General features: G+C 38.4%; 1 protein-coding gene across 2 annotated transcripts in view; it reads left to right on the top strand.

Annotated features, from left to right (window-relative positions):
• Positions 1-18,919, top strand: part of smarca2 (SWI/SNF related, matrix associated, actin dependent regulator of chromatin, subfamily a, member 2) — a 31,014-nt gene that overhangs the window by 9,409 nt on the left and 2,686 nt on the right. For both annotated transcript variants that reach the window (XR_007386466.1, XM_048998754.1), the window contains exons 9-31: positions 571-744; positions 876-1,046; positions 2,032-2,082; positions 2,220-2,350; positions 2,639-2,696; positions 3,147-3,244; positions 3,367-3,514; positions 5,012-5,175; positions 5,309-5,375; positions 5,826-5,936; positions 6,030-6,272; positions 6,424-6,537; positions 6,622-6,729; positions 6,846-6,932; positions 7,137-7,183; positions 7,318-7,484; positions 8,629-8,792; positions 9,393-9,620; positions 10,594-10,671; positions 12,217-12,435; positions 13,135-13,352; positions 15,079-15,184; positions 15,554-15,655. Coding sequence is in view for 1 of the 2 variants with exons in the window: in XM_048998754.1 (XP_048854711.1) it covers positions 571-744; positions 876-1,046; positions 2,032-2,082; positions 2,220-2,350; positions 2,639-2,696; positions 3,147-3,244; positions 3,367-3,514; positions 5,012-5,175; positions 5,309-5,375; positions 5,826-5,936; positions 6,030-6,272; positions 6,424-6,537; positions 6,622-6,729; positions 6,846-6,932; positions 7,137-7,183; positions 7,318-7,484; positions 8,629-8,792; positions 9,393-9,620; positions 10,594-10,671; positions 12,217-12,435; positions 13,135-13,352; positions 15,079-15,184; positions 15,554-15,655 (3,054 nt within the window). In the remaining variant the exon portion in view is untranslated. The remainder of the gene's footprint in view (positions 1-570; positions 745-875; positions 1,047-2,031; positions 2,083-2,219; positions 2,351-2,638; positions 2,697-3,146; positions 3,245-3,366; positions 3,515-5,011; positions 5,176-5,308; positions 5,376-5,825; positions 5,937-6,029; positions 6,273-6,423; positions 6,538-6,621; positions 6,730-6,845; positions 6,933-7,136; positions 7,184-7,317; positions 7,485-8,628; positions 8,793-9,392; positions 9,621-10,593; positions 10,672-12,216; positions 12,436-13,134; positions 13,353-15,078; positions 15,185-15,553; positions 15,656-18,919) is intronic.

Raw genomic sequence — 18,919 nt, 5'->3', positions numbered from 1 at the left:
GGCATCGGCTAGTATACAGATCTGATAGAGGATTAGGATACAGAAGCTATTGCAACGTACTGTATGTTGCGTTATTGCATAAATATCTATGCAATACATGTTTCTAACTTCATTTTAGCAAAAACTATTCTTATTAAATATTTAAACCTTTAATGCAGTTTTGTTAAATCACACCAATATTGAGGCGTCTGAACAATTTTCCAAGGCACTGTAAATATATTGGTATCTTTGAATAAAGTTCCTGTTACATTGAAATATGATACGTTTCTTAGGGCAATATTAGAACCTTTTCTTTGAAGGTATGCAGCCTTATTTACTGAATGCTGTTCCACAACAGTAGAGCATGGGCATTCATGAGTACAGGTCACTTGCAATAAGAAATACAGCATTACTGCTGATAACTGACCTGTTTAAGTCCATCTTGCCTTAAGTGTTACCTGAAACATTCATTTCCAGGTTTACGCCAACCCTGTGCTGATTAAGTGGTATTTTTGCATCAAACATATACTATTTAAATTAAGGGAAAAATGCACATTTTTGTGTTTTCTAATTCCTTTTACTCTTGTGTAGGAATACCTTAACAGTATACTACAACATGCTAAAGACTTCAAGGAATATCACCGGTCTATTACGGGAAAAATTCAGAAGCTGTCTAAAGCCATTGCCACCTGGCACACTAATACAGAGAGGGAACAGAAGAAGGAGACTGAGAGGATTGAAAAAGAAAGAATGAGAAGACTTATGGTTTGTAGTTAACATTTGCACACAAGATATATGGATCATACCCAGTCACCACCAAATAGATTATTATGTTAACAGAATTTAATCTATTTGCAATTTGGTGCTGCTTTTCTCTCTCTGTATACCGTTTAAAGGCTGAAGATGAGGAAGGGTACCGTAAACTCATTGATCAGAAGAAGGACAAGCGTCTGGCCTACTTACTGCAGCAGACTGATGAATATGTGGCTAACCTTACTGACCTGGTGTACGAGCACAAGGCTGCACAGGCTGCTAAGGAAAAGAAGAAGAAGAGGAAGAAGAAGAAAGTAAGAACAATTTACTTGTTCTCATTTTGTTTGTACTGATTAGGGCTGGGTACCGAACTTCGGTACTTTTGTAGTACCAACTGAAATACTCCAGGATCAAAAAATTAATTTCTTTTGGTTCCGAATTCCAATACCCAGACAGAAAATCTCAGTGCTTTTGAGCTAATAATCATGCAGTTTACTTGTGTACAGATCTAAAGTCACTGGAGATTGGCTAATGTAACGTTGCACAAACACATATGCCCAGAGACAAACTTATGAACTGGCTCGCGTGTGTGTGCTGTTGTATTTGTTTGTCACATAGCTTAAAAAATACCTAAGAAATGAAAAATGTGGCTCCTGGGGTTCCAGGCTGCGTTTTTGGAGACGATGTGACTAAGTTTTATAACTAGTTGCACCAGTATGACTTGCAAATATGCACCTTACATTGTCATGTATCACGTGAAACATCCGGAAGGAGTGAGAATTGGTGTGTATGTGTATGCAGGTGTGTGTGTGCGATATCATCGGAACTTGGTTCCATTCAGTCCAAGGCACTACTGAGCACATTATTAAATGGATGCGCACACATATGGAGTGCAGACAAGGTGGGAGTGGCAGAGCAGGATCTGATGAATGCAGTAGGCTGGGCTCTAAAGTGTCACACACTGGGCCCCTAACAGATGCAATCTTACTCCACACTTTTGATGAAACTTGAGAGCCCTGGTAAAATATAAATAAAAGCCTATGTCCTTTTATAATTGTGATAACTAACCGATAAATAACAAAACAACTTGTTCAAATATAAGATTAGTGCTGTAATGTTTAATGTATTATTTTCGTTGAATTTTTGATTTTAAAACCTATTGGTATTGAAAAGAGTATTGTTCAGGAACCCATATCATTCTGGTACTTGTATCGGAAAATTTTGAATGATGCCCAGCCTTAGTATTAGACCAAATGTAAAATGTATGTGTTTTCGCTTACTTTTATCTTTGATTTTTAGAAAATGGAAGAGAATCCTGATGTGCTTGGGGCTATTGGGCCAGATGGAGAGGTAGGACGGCCAAGAATAGGAATGTGTTTACAGTAACTGAATCCAGCTCTAATATTTCAGGTAGTATGTAATACTAAAAGATTTTTCTTATGAATGTACATGATTTCCCCCCCCCCCTATTTGCTTGTTTTATGTAGCCAATGGATGAGAGCAGTCAGATGAGTGAGCTCCCAGTAAAGGTGATTCAGACAGAGACTGGGAAGGTGCTGCAGGGTATGGATGCTCCCAAGTCTAGTCAGTTGGAAGCCTGGTTGGAGATGAATCCTGGGTAATAGTCTATCTCCATTTTATTTCTACTTCTGTGTAAAGCAAGAAAGATAAATGCAAATATAATTACTGTTTTCTCATAAAAATGCTCATGCAATTTTATTAAATATTTGATCTGTGCAGTGTGTGTGTTTCCATTCACTTAAATAAATTAAAGAATAAATATATATTAATTATTCTTGGAAATCCTGGGAAACATCCGTAAGAATTTGTACCAGCTGTTATTTCATTATGATGGCTTTTGCATGTCCATTACCGGCGGGTAAAAATGCTTTTTTCCCCCCAAAAGTTATGAAGTTGCCCCAAGATCAGACAGTGAAGAAAGTGGGTCTGATTTTGAGGAGGAGGTATGTGACATTCTTTTTCAGCTTGTGATTTTTAAGTGAGGCATCATTCTTCAACAAAAAGCTCCGGGTGTATTCATTACTTACACTGAACAAAAATATAAACGCAACACTTTTGTTTTTGCTCCCATTTTTCATGAGATGGACTTAAAGATCTACAATTCATTCCAGATACACAATATTACCATTTCTCTCAAACATTTCTCACAAATCAGTCTAAATGTGTGATAGTGAGCACTTCTGCTTTGCTGAGATAATCCATCCCACCTCACAGGTGTGCCACATCAAGATGCTGATCTGACATCATGGGTAGTGCACAGGTGTACCTTATAACAAGAGTGTTGCGTTTATATTTTTGTTCAGTATACATTTTTTGTTAACAATTTTCGCCTGTTTCTCAAATGTAAATTTCAGCTTATCATTTCAAAGGATTTCTCTTCTGCATTTGCTTAGGATGAGGATGAGGTTTCCAGGGCTGAATCTGAAGAAAAAAAGACGATTGACCCAAACAGTGATGAGGTGTCAGAGACTGCTGCAAAACACATAATTGAGTATGTAGTCATCCTAGTCATCCCTCAGATTAATCTGAAGTGGAGCTTGAAAGGCTTTGTTGAGGTTAACATCAGGGTTTGCTTTTTGGTTTTTCTGAAAGTGAAAGGGATCTCTTCCACAGGTCAGCCAAACAGGATGTGGATGATGAATACAGTGTGCAGACTGGAGAGAAAAGCTTGCAGTCCTATTATGGAGTTGCTCATGCTGTCAATGAAAGAGTTGATAAACAATCTTCTCTTCTTATTAATGGAACACTGAAACATTACCAGGTATGTTTTCTTGGACTCTTAAGTTTGAAAGTCTCTATGAAGTCAGTGGTGTGGTGATTCTGTCCATGGACGCAGTTTTGTAGACCCTGTTATTTTTAGACTAGTTGTGTTTTAGTCAGTTTTAGAAATCTGCCGGCCAACTTACAGTATCCATCCTTCATATGGAAGCCCAATTGCTGTACATCTCTTTGAATAATTGCACATTTCACCTTGTTCACTATGAGTAACCGCCTCTGTCAGAGACTGGTGGAATGCCTTCAAATATTGTAAATCCTGAAACCAGTCAAAACTATACAGTAAATACTATCTTGGGAATATTCCACTCATTAACATTATGAGGAGATAGAATGCAGTCTTTTAGTTGCAGTAATGTGGATAATTCCCCATGTAATTGAGGCAGGAGTGTGCAAAAGTTGTGAAAACCAAAAGGAGTATAGATTAGACTTAAATGTGAATATCTCTGTTAAATGCACTGTCTAATCAAATTGATCATTCAGTTTATTGATTCAGGTCATTGGATTATGCATCAAATCCGAACACCTCACTGACTTGTCTGTAGTCGGTATATAATCAGTCAGATGTTGTATGAAATTTGTGTGTCCCAGAAGGGAAAAATGCATTTGAAAACTCTGATTATATGTAATCAGTCTGTGCTAGTCACTGTTACTGCACCACCTAATCCTAGGCTTGAACGTAGAATTGGCTCTTTTGGGAAATTTCAGGCTATTTAAGTATTTTTAGGGTTTAGAACACAGGTTCCATCTCCCTCCGGTCTTTAAGGAATTTGATGTGCCCACTTTGTCAGACCAGTGGGTGTCATTATCTACATTCCCAATATACTGTGTGAACTCAGATGGCCCTTTTACGAGAGATTTAGATGTTGTAAAACCATCGCTCTTCCATTTCAGTATAGAGCAAATATTCTCTAAAAATTTGCCCCATTTTCCACTACTTGTACAACATTTCAGTGCCTGGAAAAGTGTGTCTGACCAGCTTACAGATTGTCACCTATTACGATACAGGCTAGCCACTGATCAGTCAAAGCATAAGATGCACCTGTCTGTTTAAAAAATTATGATGTACTATTTGCATGGAGAACAAAAGAGGAGCACACTGGCTTATTAGTAAATACACCACAGCTCCCACCAAGCTCCCTGGTGGAATAGCTTGGAATGAACGGTGCATGCTCTTTTAGAGCCTTTAAGTTAACTTTAACGATTAACATTTAGCAAAAAACCAGCATAGAAGTTCCCAGTACTGAAATTAATTATTACATCCGACTGAGTCACAGTGTATCATTCTACTGGATTTCCAGGAACTTCATATGCTTATTGGTAGTTGTTGGGTTTGGCCTTGTTTTGCACCATATACAGCAGCATGTGTATATGTCTCCCCTGCTTTTCCATTTGAAAAAAATCTCAAAAGTAGTTTAAATATAGATAACACATGAAATATAATATTTAACAATGGAAATATTTATTTATACATTTCCATTAGGTACAGGGACTTGAATGGATGGTGTCACTGTATAACAACAATTTGAATGGGATTTTGGCTGATGAAATGGGCCTTGGGAAAACCATCCAGACCATTGCCCTGATCACGTACCTGATGGAACACAAGCGCCTCAACGGGCCGTACCTTATCATTGTCCCGCTCTCGTGAGTAATCAGATTTACTCTAATTAGTGGAATGGGTCTTTGCTGGAATGATTAAATGAAGGTAGTTTACTGGCTAAGCATTTACTGGGTGTTTTAAAGGAGTACATGTTAGCAGTTATTTATTTTTTTGTAGGACATTGTCCAACTGGGTATATGAGCTGGACAAATGGGCACCATCTGTTGTGAAAATTGCATATAAGGTTAGTATTCCATTTTCTGTTTTTAATCATTTTTCCATGTTAAAACCTTAAAAATGCACTCTGGTGTGAGGCAACAGTGCAACCAACTAAGATCTGATGCTATTTAGAAATTTTGGTGCCTCAGACCTCCAGGGCTGTTGGTTTAATTTCTGGTTGCAGGTTTTCTGTCGGTACTTTCATTTTCCTCCATATTCCAAAAACATCCATTTAGATGAGTTGGTGCTTCTAATTTTCCCTTATTCTATGAGTATATGACTTACCATGAACTGGCATCCCATTCATGGCTTCCCTGCTCTGCATTTTCTGTAATGATTGTACATCATGTAAGCTGTTTTGGAGGATTCATAAATTGTAATAGCCTAAATGCAGCAATAGGACTGTGGGCAGTGATGTTTTATTGTTGATATTTTGTTCAATTTGTTGTTCATTTTGTCTCCTTTCATTATAAAGGGTACCCCAGCTATGCGAAGGTCTCTTGTGCCCCAGCTTCGTAGTGGAAAGTTCAATGTTCTGATCACCACATACGAATACATTATCAAGGACAAGCAGATTCTTGCCAAAGTATGATTTGTCCCTCTTTAAAGAATTAGTACACAGTCCATAGTGGGTAGTAGCATTAATTTACATGTAAGAAACATCCTGTTCTCTGCCTAGATCCGATGGAAGTACATGATTGTGGATGAGGGTCACAGAATGAAGAACCACCATTGTAAGCTGACCCAGGTGCTAAATACTCATTACGTGGCCCCACGTCGGCTCCTTCTAACAGGCACTCCATTGCAGAACAAACTCCCTGAGCTGTGGGCTCTGCTGAATTTCCTTCTTCCAACTATTTTTAAGAGCTGCAGCACTTTTGAGCAATGGTTCAATGCTCCCTTTGCCATGACTGGAGAGAGGGTGTGTATCTCTTTTCTTACATTCCATTTCATTGTTTTTTTTGTTTTTTTTTTTTTTTAGTGGGAGAATACTTAGTAATATATCAAATTCACATGCGTTTTCTTGGATTATTGGACTGAATTAATTGTTCAGTCTTTTTCCTGAATGTTAGGTGGATTTGAATGAAGAGGAGACCATTCTGATCATCCGCCGTCTGCACAAGGTGCTAAGACCCTTCTTACTGCGCCGGCTAAAGAAAGAAGTGGAGTCCCAACTGCCAGAAAAAGTGAGTGCAACCTCCTCTGTCTTTTAAGCAGGGGGCACAATAATGTTTAAAACATAATGCTTATTTATGATTGCTCTTTGACAGGTGGAGTATGTCATAAAATGTGACATGTCTGCCATTCAGAAGGTTCTGTACCGCCATATGCAAGGGAAAGGCATTCTTCTCACAGATGGTTCGGAGAAGGACAAAAAGGTCAGTCTGTCATCAGTCTGTGACTGAAAAATCAGTCTGTGCCTCTGTATAGACATACAATCGTGTCATTGTCTGTTTAATCACAGCTTTTTTGGATTGTTTTCTTTGTTTAATAGGGAAAAGGAGGGGCAAAAACCTTGATGAACACCATAATGCAGCTCAAGAAAATCTGCAACCACCCATACATGTTTCAGCATATAGAGGTGTGTGTCTTTGAAACTGGAATCGTGTTCCAAAAATAATCTGTCAAATTCATAAAATTTAATTGAAATATTTAGTTAATTTTCTGTTGAGGGTGGCTTCATTGTATTTGAAACGCCCATATACTCATTTATGTGCACATTGCTTCATGTCAAAGTTGAAGTATTTTTTTTTTCTGGTCTATAATATTGATTTTCTTCCAAAAGGAATCATTTGCAGAGCACTTGGGATACCCAAATGGCATTATCAATGGGTAAGTGATTTCGTTTGTTTTATAGTTTTAAGACAATGTCGCCGGACTGTATTTTTCATTATATTGCATGTAGATATAGGCACCTATAACAGAAATGTAAGAATTCTAATGCTTCGTTTTGCTTTTCAAATCAGACCCGATCTCTATCGGGCTTCAGGGAAGTTTGAGCTATTGGACCGTATTCTGCCCAAACTTCAAGCGACCCACCACAGAGTTCTGCTCTTCTGCCAGATGACATCACTCATGACTATCATGGAGGATTACTTCGCCTATCGAAATTTTCTCTATCTGCGCCTTGATGGTGGGTTTCACTTATCTGGTCAATGTCACATGTTTTGCTAAGAATTCAAAATACTTATCATTAATAAAAAATTTATAATCAGTTTTATAATTTAATATAAAATTATAAATATTTTCTTCATGGGCAACTTCTGTTTATTGTGTGGCTGCTGCAAATACATATATGAAATTTGTCATTTCCGATCCTATAAACAGTTGTATTTTTATATATTTTGTTGTAATGGGGATATATTATTCCAATCATTCATGTTCCAGCTGTTTTTACTGAGCAGTGCCTCAAGGGGCCCGTAACCTGGGCAGCATAGGGTACAGTTAGCCTATCTGCTAATTGCCTTTCTACTACAGAAGGAAACCCTGCATGAGTAAAATGTGCAAATTACATGCACACAGACCAGAGATGGCATTTGAACCTTTAAGCTGTGGAAATGTGAGGTCACACTGTAAATTTCTCCTTAAATTAAAACGCTTATATGTATTTCCATTATAAATCCATTCTTGTCAATAATAAAAATCTGAAATAATGTTCATCTGTTTTCCAAAACTCTGAGGAACCTCTACAAATTGTACATAGCATTAAATCTTTGTTTTCTTTTCATCTGGAATGTTTTCTTAGTCTGTCTTAGGCCTTCGTCCTGTATTCATAAAATCAAAGAATACAGGAATCATTGGTTAAAGGCGTATTTTTTATTTAATCTTTTTTGATTACATTGTCACTTTATGTATAAATCAGTGTTGTGATTGTACATGCAGGTAGATGTGGAAGTCTGTAGGCCTCACTGATTATATAACCATTAAATTAAATTGCATTATATAGGTTTCAGTTAATAGAATTTACAGTTTACTTGCAGTTCTATTCCCATATAATCATTGCACTAGTTGCCCGCATTTGAACCTACATACTGTGAGAAAACAAATGATGAACCTCAGAAAGAAGCTTTTCATCTATCACTGTTTTAGATAAATCTATTGGGGGGAAATGCCTTCAAAATGACAACTGAAATGCAGCAGAGTTTATTATTTTTTTTGCTGTTGACTGATTCCACCTTACCATGCTAGGCTTACAGCATGTTAGCATGTTTTGGCTCGAAGCAGGCGAGAAGGAAATGTGTATAAACGTTATGTTTCCTGCTTTTCTTCTCTAATAGGAACGACCAAATCTGAGGACCGTGCAACTTTGCTGAAGAAGTTTAATGAGAAGGGTTCTCAGTACTTCATTTTCCTGTTGAGCACCAGAGCTGGAGGTCTAGGCTTAAACCTTCAGGCCGCTGACACTGTGGTGATCTTTGACAGTGACTGGAATCCACACCAGGTTGGTTTTCAAAACTCCTGTGATCTTAAGATAACCCTTTAGAACTTGACAGCTATAATATGATGATAGTCAGATTTCCACTGGATTTATTTTGGCCCAGAATCAGACCCGGTCTGGTAAAGAAGGTGTTTAATTCCCTGTTTAGCCATACCAGATATTAATAGGTTTGTAAGTATTCTAAGAATTATGTAATATGGAGGTAGGATGCATTTGAGACTTTAGTGTATGAATTGAAGTCCTTTTGCTTCTGTACAATCGTCTTGAGCAGTATCATAAATATTCTGTTGTTCCTAATATGTATCTTATTAACCACAACAGTCATTAGATGTCAACAGATGTTAAAAACCATTTTCCAAGTAAGATGTAAATTGTGCAATAGACAGGGCAGGTGTCAAAACATATTTAAGATCAAGAAAATTGTTTAATGGGTCAAATGATTTGAGAGACGAATTTGGCCAAAGCAGTACTAAGCTCTAGAAAAAAGATTATTGTTGCATGTTAAGTGCTACTTACATTTTCTTGTTCAACATTTTGGTCGCTTTTAGATTTTAACAGAGGATCATGCAAGTGTTCTTTACTACCTGGATTTCTTTGACGTAGGATCTGCAGGCCCAAGACAGAGCTCATCGTATTGGACAGCAGAATGAAGTGCGAGTGCTGCGTCTCTGCACTGTGAACAGTGTTGAGGAGAAGATCTTGGCAGCTGCCAAATACAAGCTCAATGTGGACCAGAAGGTCATTCAGGCAGGAATGTTTGACCAGAAATCATCCAGCCATGAACGCCGGGCTTTCTTGCAGGCAATCTTGGAGCATGAGGAGCAGAATGAGGCAAGTTATTCTTAAAATGCATCAGCAAGATTTCATCATTTGGTTTTAAAGTGAAGATTATTTTTATCTTGTAAAATATATATATTTATATATATATAATACAGACACACATACATATACATACATCTTGGGCAAGTTTCATTCAATATGCTTTTAAAAAGTTCATTTGTATAAAAATTACTACGAATAGAGACTGTCACGATCGGGGGCGAGCAGAGCAGCGATCGTGTGGGCAGGTGGTCAAGGAGCAGGCAAACAGGCAGAAATCGGGGCAAAACTCAGGGTTTATTCAGGGAGTCAAGACTAGGACAAATAGGACCACACCTAACCACAATGACGGACAAGGGAGACAAGCAAGACCAGGACTTAAATGGACGAGACTCGTCAAAATAATCGGAGACAGCTGGAGACGATCAGGGAAGCACACGCGGGTAAACATGGGGCGTGGCACACACGAGGAGTGGACGAGCCGGGCATGACAAGAGACCAATACTCTCATATAATTAACAAATTCCTGTCCAAGTTCATATTTGCATCATTTACTTTGTATCATGTCTCTCCTATCTACACGTTATATATAAAGTATGCCGTTAACATATTCCATTACATTAGTTTTTTTACTTTTCTTACACTTATTTTTACCTTAAAACTGCAAAACAAAAAGAAGAAACTAAAAAATACAAACAGTATAATGTGTATAGTATTGTATTTCAAATTTACAAAGCTGTGATTAGGAAGGAAATAGAGCCTATTTCCTTCCTATTTTATTTTATACTGTCATTTAAGACCTGAACGTGCATGACAAAAACATGAGCAGTAGTAATGTGCTTTTTGAGATAGTGACCAAACATTAGTCCCCATATCCCATGTGTGTATGCAGATAGAATTGGCCGAAATTACTTGTGCTTTTGGTAAAAAAATGAGTAATGGCCAACTTTCATTTGTGTGTTTATGCCTGTTGTGTTCTTTTTAGGAGGAAGATGAAGTTCCTGATGATGAAACTCTGAATCAAATGATTGCACGTAATGAGGAAGAATTTGATCTTTTCATGGTAAGAAAGGAAACCATGTCATTTTATGTGATGTGATGTGATTTTTTTATTTTTTTTTGGATGTTTGGTATTTTCCTAATGTAATATACACTGGGGTGGTGTGTGCTTCTGTGGGATACATCTATGGTTTGAAAGGTTGCTGGTTTTAAACCCTTGTCTGACAGTGATTTCACATTTCGGCCCTTGGGCCACATTGTTAATAAATAACAATGTGTTTTTACGAATGAAATTGGATTTCCAGGTGTGTTACCATTTAGTTTGGTACAAAAGCCTTGCAGGAAAAAAATCTACTTTTAGAATGACCATTAATGCAATAAATAATTACCATCATACAGTAAGGCTGATTGGCAACTGTAAATTGCCTTGTGTGTGTGTGTGTGTATGTACAGTATGTGTCCTAAGATGGAATGGTATTCCTTGCAGGATGTACCCTACCTTATCTTATATGATGCTTTCTAGTGGTGGGAAGTATGACAATAATTTATCATCACTGGTTACAATTATATCCATAATAAGCTTTTCAGTTATCGCTGGAATTGATACACCACCACTTAACGCTTCCACTGTAATGACAGTGCAAACCGACAAACACCTGTCACACAATGCTTATATGTTTCAAGGCTGCAGACATCTTACAAAAAAACAGACCGATGTGAAACAAAGCTATTTCAGCTTGTGTAACATCTTAGTGCTGTTTATCTCATTTCTTGGTTTCAATTATCTCTCTCAGTGGATCTCAACTTAGTGACTAGATCTTGACCTAATTGATGAATTCTAACCAGTTACCTAACTTGGTAAAAAAATTAAGAAAAAAATGAATAACATGCTATCAGACTGCTATAAATTTGCACTTGTGTCATGTGGTGACACCAAAGATGGGTGAAATATGCTGTCGAATAAACAGAATCTATGGCATGGCTGATAAGACGAATTGGTGCTAAAGAAAAGTTCCACACGTTTGCACATTTAAAGATTCAAAACCTTGCATTTATGATTTAAATATTTATTTATTATACTTTGTTTGTGTTTGTTGTAAACCAAGTTTTGAAGTGCACTGTTATTGACCAAAGTAATTGTGGTAGATAAGTGGTTGGAAGATGGATATATGGATGGACCATTTAAAACTGTTCATAGTGAATAAGCTTAGCAGCACGGTATAAGCGTGGAAAGCTTTTAAATATACTTACTCTCCTCAGACTAAGTGTGTTTTTTGGATGCAACTTATGAAATTTGAGTCTGGTAATCCTGCTATAAAACCTACTGATGTATCATACAACACAAAAAGCAAACAATGTACCTTTCTGGAAATTAACTGTCTGATTAATCTCTGGCAGCCACTCAATAGCACTGACCAGTAGCACACAATAACCATCAAAGTCCAGAGTAAGCTTGTGAAATGTGCATCTTTGCAAAATAAGTGTTGTGCATTTGATATTGATATCAGTACACATTTATGTGGTGTGTAAACCTTACTCTGCATTCATCCACTTTCAATATCTGCTTTTCCTATGCATTGCTTTAAAATTTTAACTTTTGGGTGACTAGCGTATGGACATGGACAGACGTCGCGAGGATGCGCGAAACCCCAAGCGCAGGCCACGGCTGATGGAGGAGGATGAACTGCCATCCTGGATCATCAAGGATGATGCAGAGGTGGAACGTCTAACGTGTGAGGAGGAGGAGGAGAAAATCTTCGGCAGAGGTTCCCGTCACCGCCGGGATGTCGACTATAGTGATGCCCTGACAGAGAAACAGTGGCTGCGGGTAGGTTCAGGTTGAGGAAGATTTCTTTTAAATTCTTGAATTTCTTGAATGTTTAGTTCTTGGTACAGGTTCAATATTGAACAATGAATAATCAAGAGAATCGTACTGGCATTCTACCTTATGATTAATGAGATTCATGAGGCTAGGTGGAAAAGGCATGGATGGATCAATTGATCGATCTCTGTATTCAGTAAAATAAAGATACATTTGTAACGTTGGAGTCAGTGGTAGAGTCCTTGTCACCTAAAACACAAAATTTTTAGTATCTGCATTGATCCAGCTAATCCACTAATGTTCTTTGTGTAGGTTCAAAAATTAGACAGTTGAATAAGTTTAGAACCTCTGACATCCACATAACTCTGTAGACTAAATTCTGGATGATGGTTTCCTTGATAACCTTCATACCCTGTATGAATCTGCTTTTTCTCCTCAAAAGAAAGCCTGATAAATCGGTCAAAAAGAGAAGGACCTTCAAAGGACCAGTACATTCAAGTTTGAATCTTTAAATGTGCTCCCAGATATCACTAACTGTCTGAACGAAATCATTATAGTTTGGGAGGCAGTGCGATATGTAGCATACGTTTATATTTCTGAAATGACCGTTTTCATGTTGTAACTGTTTTCATTTGTCAGTAATTACCAGGCTGTTCTTTATATAGTCCCATATATTTACAAAACCGGCAAAATATTTTATTGCAGGCGATTGAGGATGGTAATTTGGAAGAAATTGAAGAGGAAATACGGCTCAAGAAACGCAAACGCAAGAGACATGCTGATAAGGATACTGGGAAGGATGATGGAGAGAAGGCAAAAAAGAGGAGGGGCCGTCCACCTGCAGAAAAGTTGTCTCCTAACCCACCGAAACTCACCAAACAAATGAGTGCCATCATTGACACAGTCATCAACTACAGAGATGGGTAAGGGTTTTAATTTCAAGAGTTATTCATCTATCTATGTATACAGTATATAAAAATCAGTCCAATTAAAAAGGTGCTTAAGCAGCTTTAATGTTGCATGCTGGACAGTTAGTGGAAACCCGCAAGTGATTCAGAATATGCAAATATCCAAGGTTTTTATGTGTACATAAATACAATGATATTCTTTCTTGCATGCTTTTAGCAGAACATATTGCCGAATGAATATAAGCCAGTGTGTACAGCACCTCATGATAAATAACAATAACACATGTAACAGAAAGTAATACCACCATAGACCAATACATGTATTTGGTGTGAAATAGGCTCTACAAAAAACTAACTGGCTGAAACTTAACTGTTCCTGGATTTTGCTGTTAGAAGGGAGGAGAGGTCTGCTTTCTTAAAGCAGCCAATTCTGACTGCGATTGGATGGATGGATGGATGGATGGATGGACACTACACTAATCAGAAACATGTAATAAACAGGCATATATTTTTTCACTCAATATAGTTGATCAATATACACTGGTCTCCAAATGAGGATGATGAAACTACAAAAAAATAGTCATAGTGCTCACTCCGGAAGGAATGTTATAAAAGGGAAGTTTAAACTGAACAATGTGAAAATTGAACAAGAACATATTAGTAGAGTCACTAAAAATGGTAATATGTGGTATTTAGTATGCGAATAGCGATCTTCAGGTGAGGGCGGTACTTCACGCCCTCAATGCAGGTAAAACAAATTAAGGTGACATGGTTTGCTTATTTGCCAATTTAGCCTATTTTTAAAAACTTTAATACTTCCAACCATAGACGTTTTTTAAAAGAAGATAGATTACAGATTTAGTGAGTGTATTTTTCATGTTTCTACAATAAGATTTCAGAAAGTTTTGAACTGAAATACAAGAGGAAGATACGCAGCATCGCCGACAATGCCATCGACCCCAGAGGTTTAAAAGCATGAAAACTTTCGCACTGATTTCGCAGATGTGCGAAAAAATCGCAGATTCAAATAAGTTCGGTTCCAATTAAATTTTTGCAGATCTGTAAATTCGCGAATCACAAAGCGCAAATTCATCAGGGTTTACTATATGCTGCTCTGCAGTTTATCGCAAGCTCAAGCACTGTGGTTTGAGTGGACTGCTCAGCTGACTTAACCATGTTGGAGAATATCCACCATTGTGATTCCATGTTACTTAAACCACTCATATTAAAGTGAATAATGGACGAGTTTGCTGACTACCTTTAGAACATTGCTATCTGCTGGTAATGTGTTACTATATTGCATGTTCTCTAAAAGTGCAGTTATGTCAGATTCCGACAAATCTCTAAAATCTGTACTTTAGTAATTGGGCTAGCATTCTGGTTAAATTTTGTGAGGTATGCTTTTTATGTCGATGATAAAAACATTTAACATAAGTGTATACATTGCCACAATTTTCCTTTTGTTATTATCAGAAGGACAGAAAATGATCATCTAGTGTTTAAAACATTTTAATGTTTATTTTCAATACATAAAGTACATCCCTGGCAACCCTGCCAGGTGTTCTGCACTGCATGAGGTAGGCTCCATACTCCATGAACAAGATAAAAGGTTGGTAGATAGATGGATTACATGTAATTGTTCATTATATACATATATGAAACACTGCTGTCACAGAACTTCTATTATGCAAGCCCCATGTTCTGACTGGTATTTTATAGCAGATTTTTGTCTCGTTACCAGGTCAGGCCGACAGCTCAGTGAAGTTTTTGTCCAGCTACCTTCCAGGAAAGAGTTACCAGAGTACTACGAGTTGATCCGCAAGCCTGTAGACTTTAAGAAGATCAAGGTATCCTTAAGTCATTTGAAACAATAGCCAATAGGCATATTTTAGCATTAAGGCCTATTTCAGCATTAGATTATTAATCTTAATTTTCTAACAGTGTTTCAAATCAAAGCATATTCTGGGGTGGTATATAGCTCTGCGGTTTAGGACTGTGTGCCTGCGATCAGAAGGTTACTAGTTCAAGTCCCGTGATTGGCGGAGTTATTCTATTATTTGGCTCTTGAGCAAGGCCCTTGGCCCCCAGAAATAATGTAAATAGTGTTTCTTTCCATGTTGATTCTGTTTTTCGAATTTGCATAATTAATGCATGTCTCCAAACATTCTCAATTGTATGTTTTGTTCTGACTCAAGTTTTATTGTTTTGTTTTGCAGGATCGCGTCCGTAACCACAAATACAGAAGTGTTGGTGATCTGGAAAAGGATGTGATGCTTCTCTGTCACAATGCCCAGACTTTCAATCTTGAAGGGTCTCAGGTTTGTTCAATAAATTTGAACTAGGTTAGCCATAAATGTACTGTCATGTGTGGTATGTGATTAACCAAAATCTTCTCATGTTCATCACGCCTTTTTTCCAAGTGAGGGTCACTGTGGTAGCATGCAAAGCCGGTCAGACCAGATCTCCTTCACCGAGGCCAGGGACTCTATAGACATTTCTGTCCCATCTGGAAAATACATTCCCTACTGAGTATTGTACGTCTGCCCCACAGCCTCCACCCAGTCAGACTTATCCAGAATAGATCTCTTGAAAGTGACCAGGTGGCATCCTTATAAAGTGCCTGAACCATCTTAGCTTCTCTCGATCTGAGGGAGCAGCAGCTCTACTTTAAGGTCTCTCTAAATCTTTGGAGAACCTTGTACCCGCATTGCCCTAAAGGTCTCTTTCGACTTGATAGCTTTGTTCATCACAAATGTCTACTAGCAGGTCTAGGGGTTACTTCCATGATGGGCCCAGACTGCTTTCTGGCCGCAACTCTTTGCAGCTGTTGCAGCAATTGAGACGTTAAATAGTTTATTCAGACTCAACGTCCCTGACCTCACTTGGCATGCAGGAGATTTTTTTCAGGAGGTGTAACTTGAATTCATCTTACACAGACACCTCAACCGGTCATGGTCATTCTCAGCAAACCACACTGCTTTCTTTTTTCCATGGTCCATTTGACCTCCTTCCCATGCAGCAAATACAACTCAACATCACATGATGATTGTTTGGTAGCTCTGGCCTTTCTTCACTTGAGTGTTCAAAAAACATGGCCTCAAGTCATATGACTCAACTGTGAAGTTAATCATTTACCTTTTGGTCAAAGGTGCTCTACTGCAATGTACACATGAGCATTCCTGTGTTTGAACATGATGTTTGTTATGGACAGTCCATGGTTTGCACTACAGCTATTTATCTAATGGTTCATCAAGTAACTTTTCATATATTATATTACATTATGTTATATTTTATATTGCAATTGGGATGAGGCAGGAACCAACTAACCATTGCACGGTTCAGTCTCATAAGGTCAATTTAAACACTCCAATTCACTTGGGGTGCTTTTAAACCACACCAGGTACTGTACTTTTGGTATTGTATTTTCAATGCTGTCCCTTTTCCACTGACTTCCAATTGAGTACCAGTACCTAAAGTTACGGCTGGGTACCGTACATTGGTACTTTTGTAGTACCAACCGAAATGCTCCAATGCTATTGATGATTGAAAAATCAATTTTCCTTCAGTGTAAAAATCCAATACCCAAACAGTAAATCTCAGCGGCTTTTAGCTAATAAGCATGCTTGTGTAAATATCACAAGTCAATGGCGATTGGCTGTCTAATGTAACATTTCACGAGTATCTCATAGAGGCCAGAGGAAAAACGTATTGTAAAAACTTGCAAACTGGTTCACGTGTGTGTATTGTGGTTTTTGTCCCGTATCATGAAAAATGCCTAAGAAATTAAAAGCTTGGCTCCACAGGGTTCTAGCCTTCAACCATTTAGTCGCATTTTCTGACCGTTTTTGGAGACAGTGTGACTAAATTTTATAACTACTGTAGGTACATCAGTATGATTGCAAATGTACCCCTCATTTATGCCCAGATATGCCCCCATATAGTGGCTGACCACACTGTCATATATCATGTGAAACATCCAGAGGGAGTGTTTATGTGTATGCAGGTGTGTGTGTGTGTGTGTGTGTGTGTGTGTGTGTGTGTGTGTGTGTGTGTGTGTGTGTGTGTGTGTAAGTGAGATCATCAGAACTCATCAGGTCCTCAGAGGCACTACTGTGGAGGTGCTTACAGTGATTACTTGGTGATTGCTTGACCACAAGCACCAGTGCTAACATGGAAGTTGTGCAAAAGTACAGAAAAAAATGCAGAGTGGATGGTATTACTTTTGTACCTCAGTGAGATTGAATACCTTTTGCCTACGTCTCCAGCCGGTGCCGACAGTGAAACGTGCCAGTGCTTATTAGTGGGATATCGTTACATTGTTTTTTTATTCTGCAGTAAATGAAAGATCGATCTGCTGGCCAGATTATTTACGAATTGCAAACATGTTGCGGGTCATATCAGAACTCCCAAGTCTCACGCATTGACTATAACACACACGTATTTCAACCAGTTCACATACTCACATAAGTACAGTAAGGGATAATGGCAACCAAGGTCTTCCATTATATAGAATTAATGGACAATGTGCAGGCATACGGAGTAGAGTTTTCCACTGAGTTCATAGCTGTTCCGATCATGTTAGACAGTTAATAGCCAACTACCAGCCAATGTTGTATGTGATCCCGCTGCAATGCAATGCAATGCAATTTTATTTATATAGCGCATTATCACAACATTACATTGTCTCAATGCGCTTTACATTTCTGCCACGTAAAGACCCCCCAGTGAGTAAGCCAAAGGCAACGGTGGCAAGGAAAAACTCCCTAAGAGGAAGAAACCTTGGGAGGAACCAGACCCAAAGGGGGGGGCCATCCTCCAGGGGCCAGCAGAAAAATCAAACAAAACAAGAATTATATAGTTTAAGCTAATATGCAGGGGAGGAAGGAGAGGCATCCGTGAGCCAAGGGCAGGCAGGCTGGAGGGTAGTTGCCGGAAGTGGAGGTAGTGGTCTTGCAGGCAGCAGAAGCATAAATTCCTCGATGTTATGGTTCTCCGGGCAGCACACCCCAGAAGGGGTGGGGGAGGAAGTAAGAAAATAGTGTGCAAGCACATTATTACATGGATGCGCGTACATGGATATAAGAATTGCATGTGCATAACATGCAGTGTTGGTATTAGTATCTCACAACCAAGGATGGCCACCAACCCATCATAGCGCACACTCATACACCACACACATACATACGGGCAATATGGCAACTCCAATTACCCTCAGCATGTCTTTGGACTGTGGGGCAAAGCTGGAATACCCAGAGGAAACCCCACAACGACACAGGGAGAACATGCAAACTCCACACATTTAACCCTGTAACAGATGCCAGAGGTGTGAGGTGACAGTTCTAACCACTGCACTGCTATGGTGCCCCAGCAGGCAGCCTTAAAGCATTAAAGTGAAATTTGAATTTGGGTGAACTTTTATGTAAATACTTTGCAGAAAAATAATCTCTGGTTATCATTTATCCCAAGGTCCCTGTAAACCTGCAGAAATGAGCAAATAACTTTGTTACAGCTAGCATACTGTATGTGTATAAAATAGCTTATAAATCAAAAATCATGCAGTCAGATGTTGCCTTCGGTTTAAG

Source organism: Brienomyrus brachyistius, chromosome 2 (assembly GCF_023856365.1).
Source record: "Brienomyrus brachyistius isolate T26 chromosome 2, BBRACH_0.4, whole genome shotgun sequence".
Taxonomy (NCBI): domain Eukaryota; kingdom Metazoa; phylum Chordata; class Actinopteri; order Osteoglossiformes; family Mormyridae; genus Brienomyrus; species Brienomyrus brachyistius.
The sequence above is the reverse complement of the archived record's forward strand: the minus strand, read 5'-3'. Positions and strand labels throughout refer to the sequence as shown.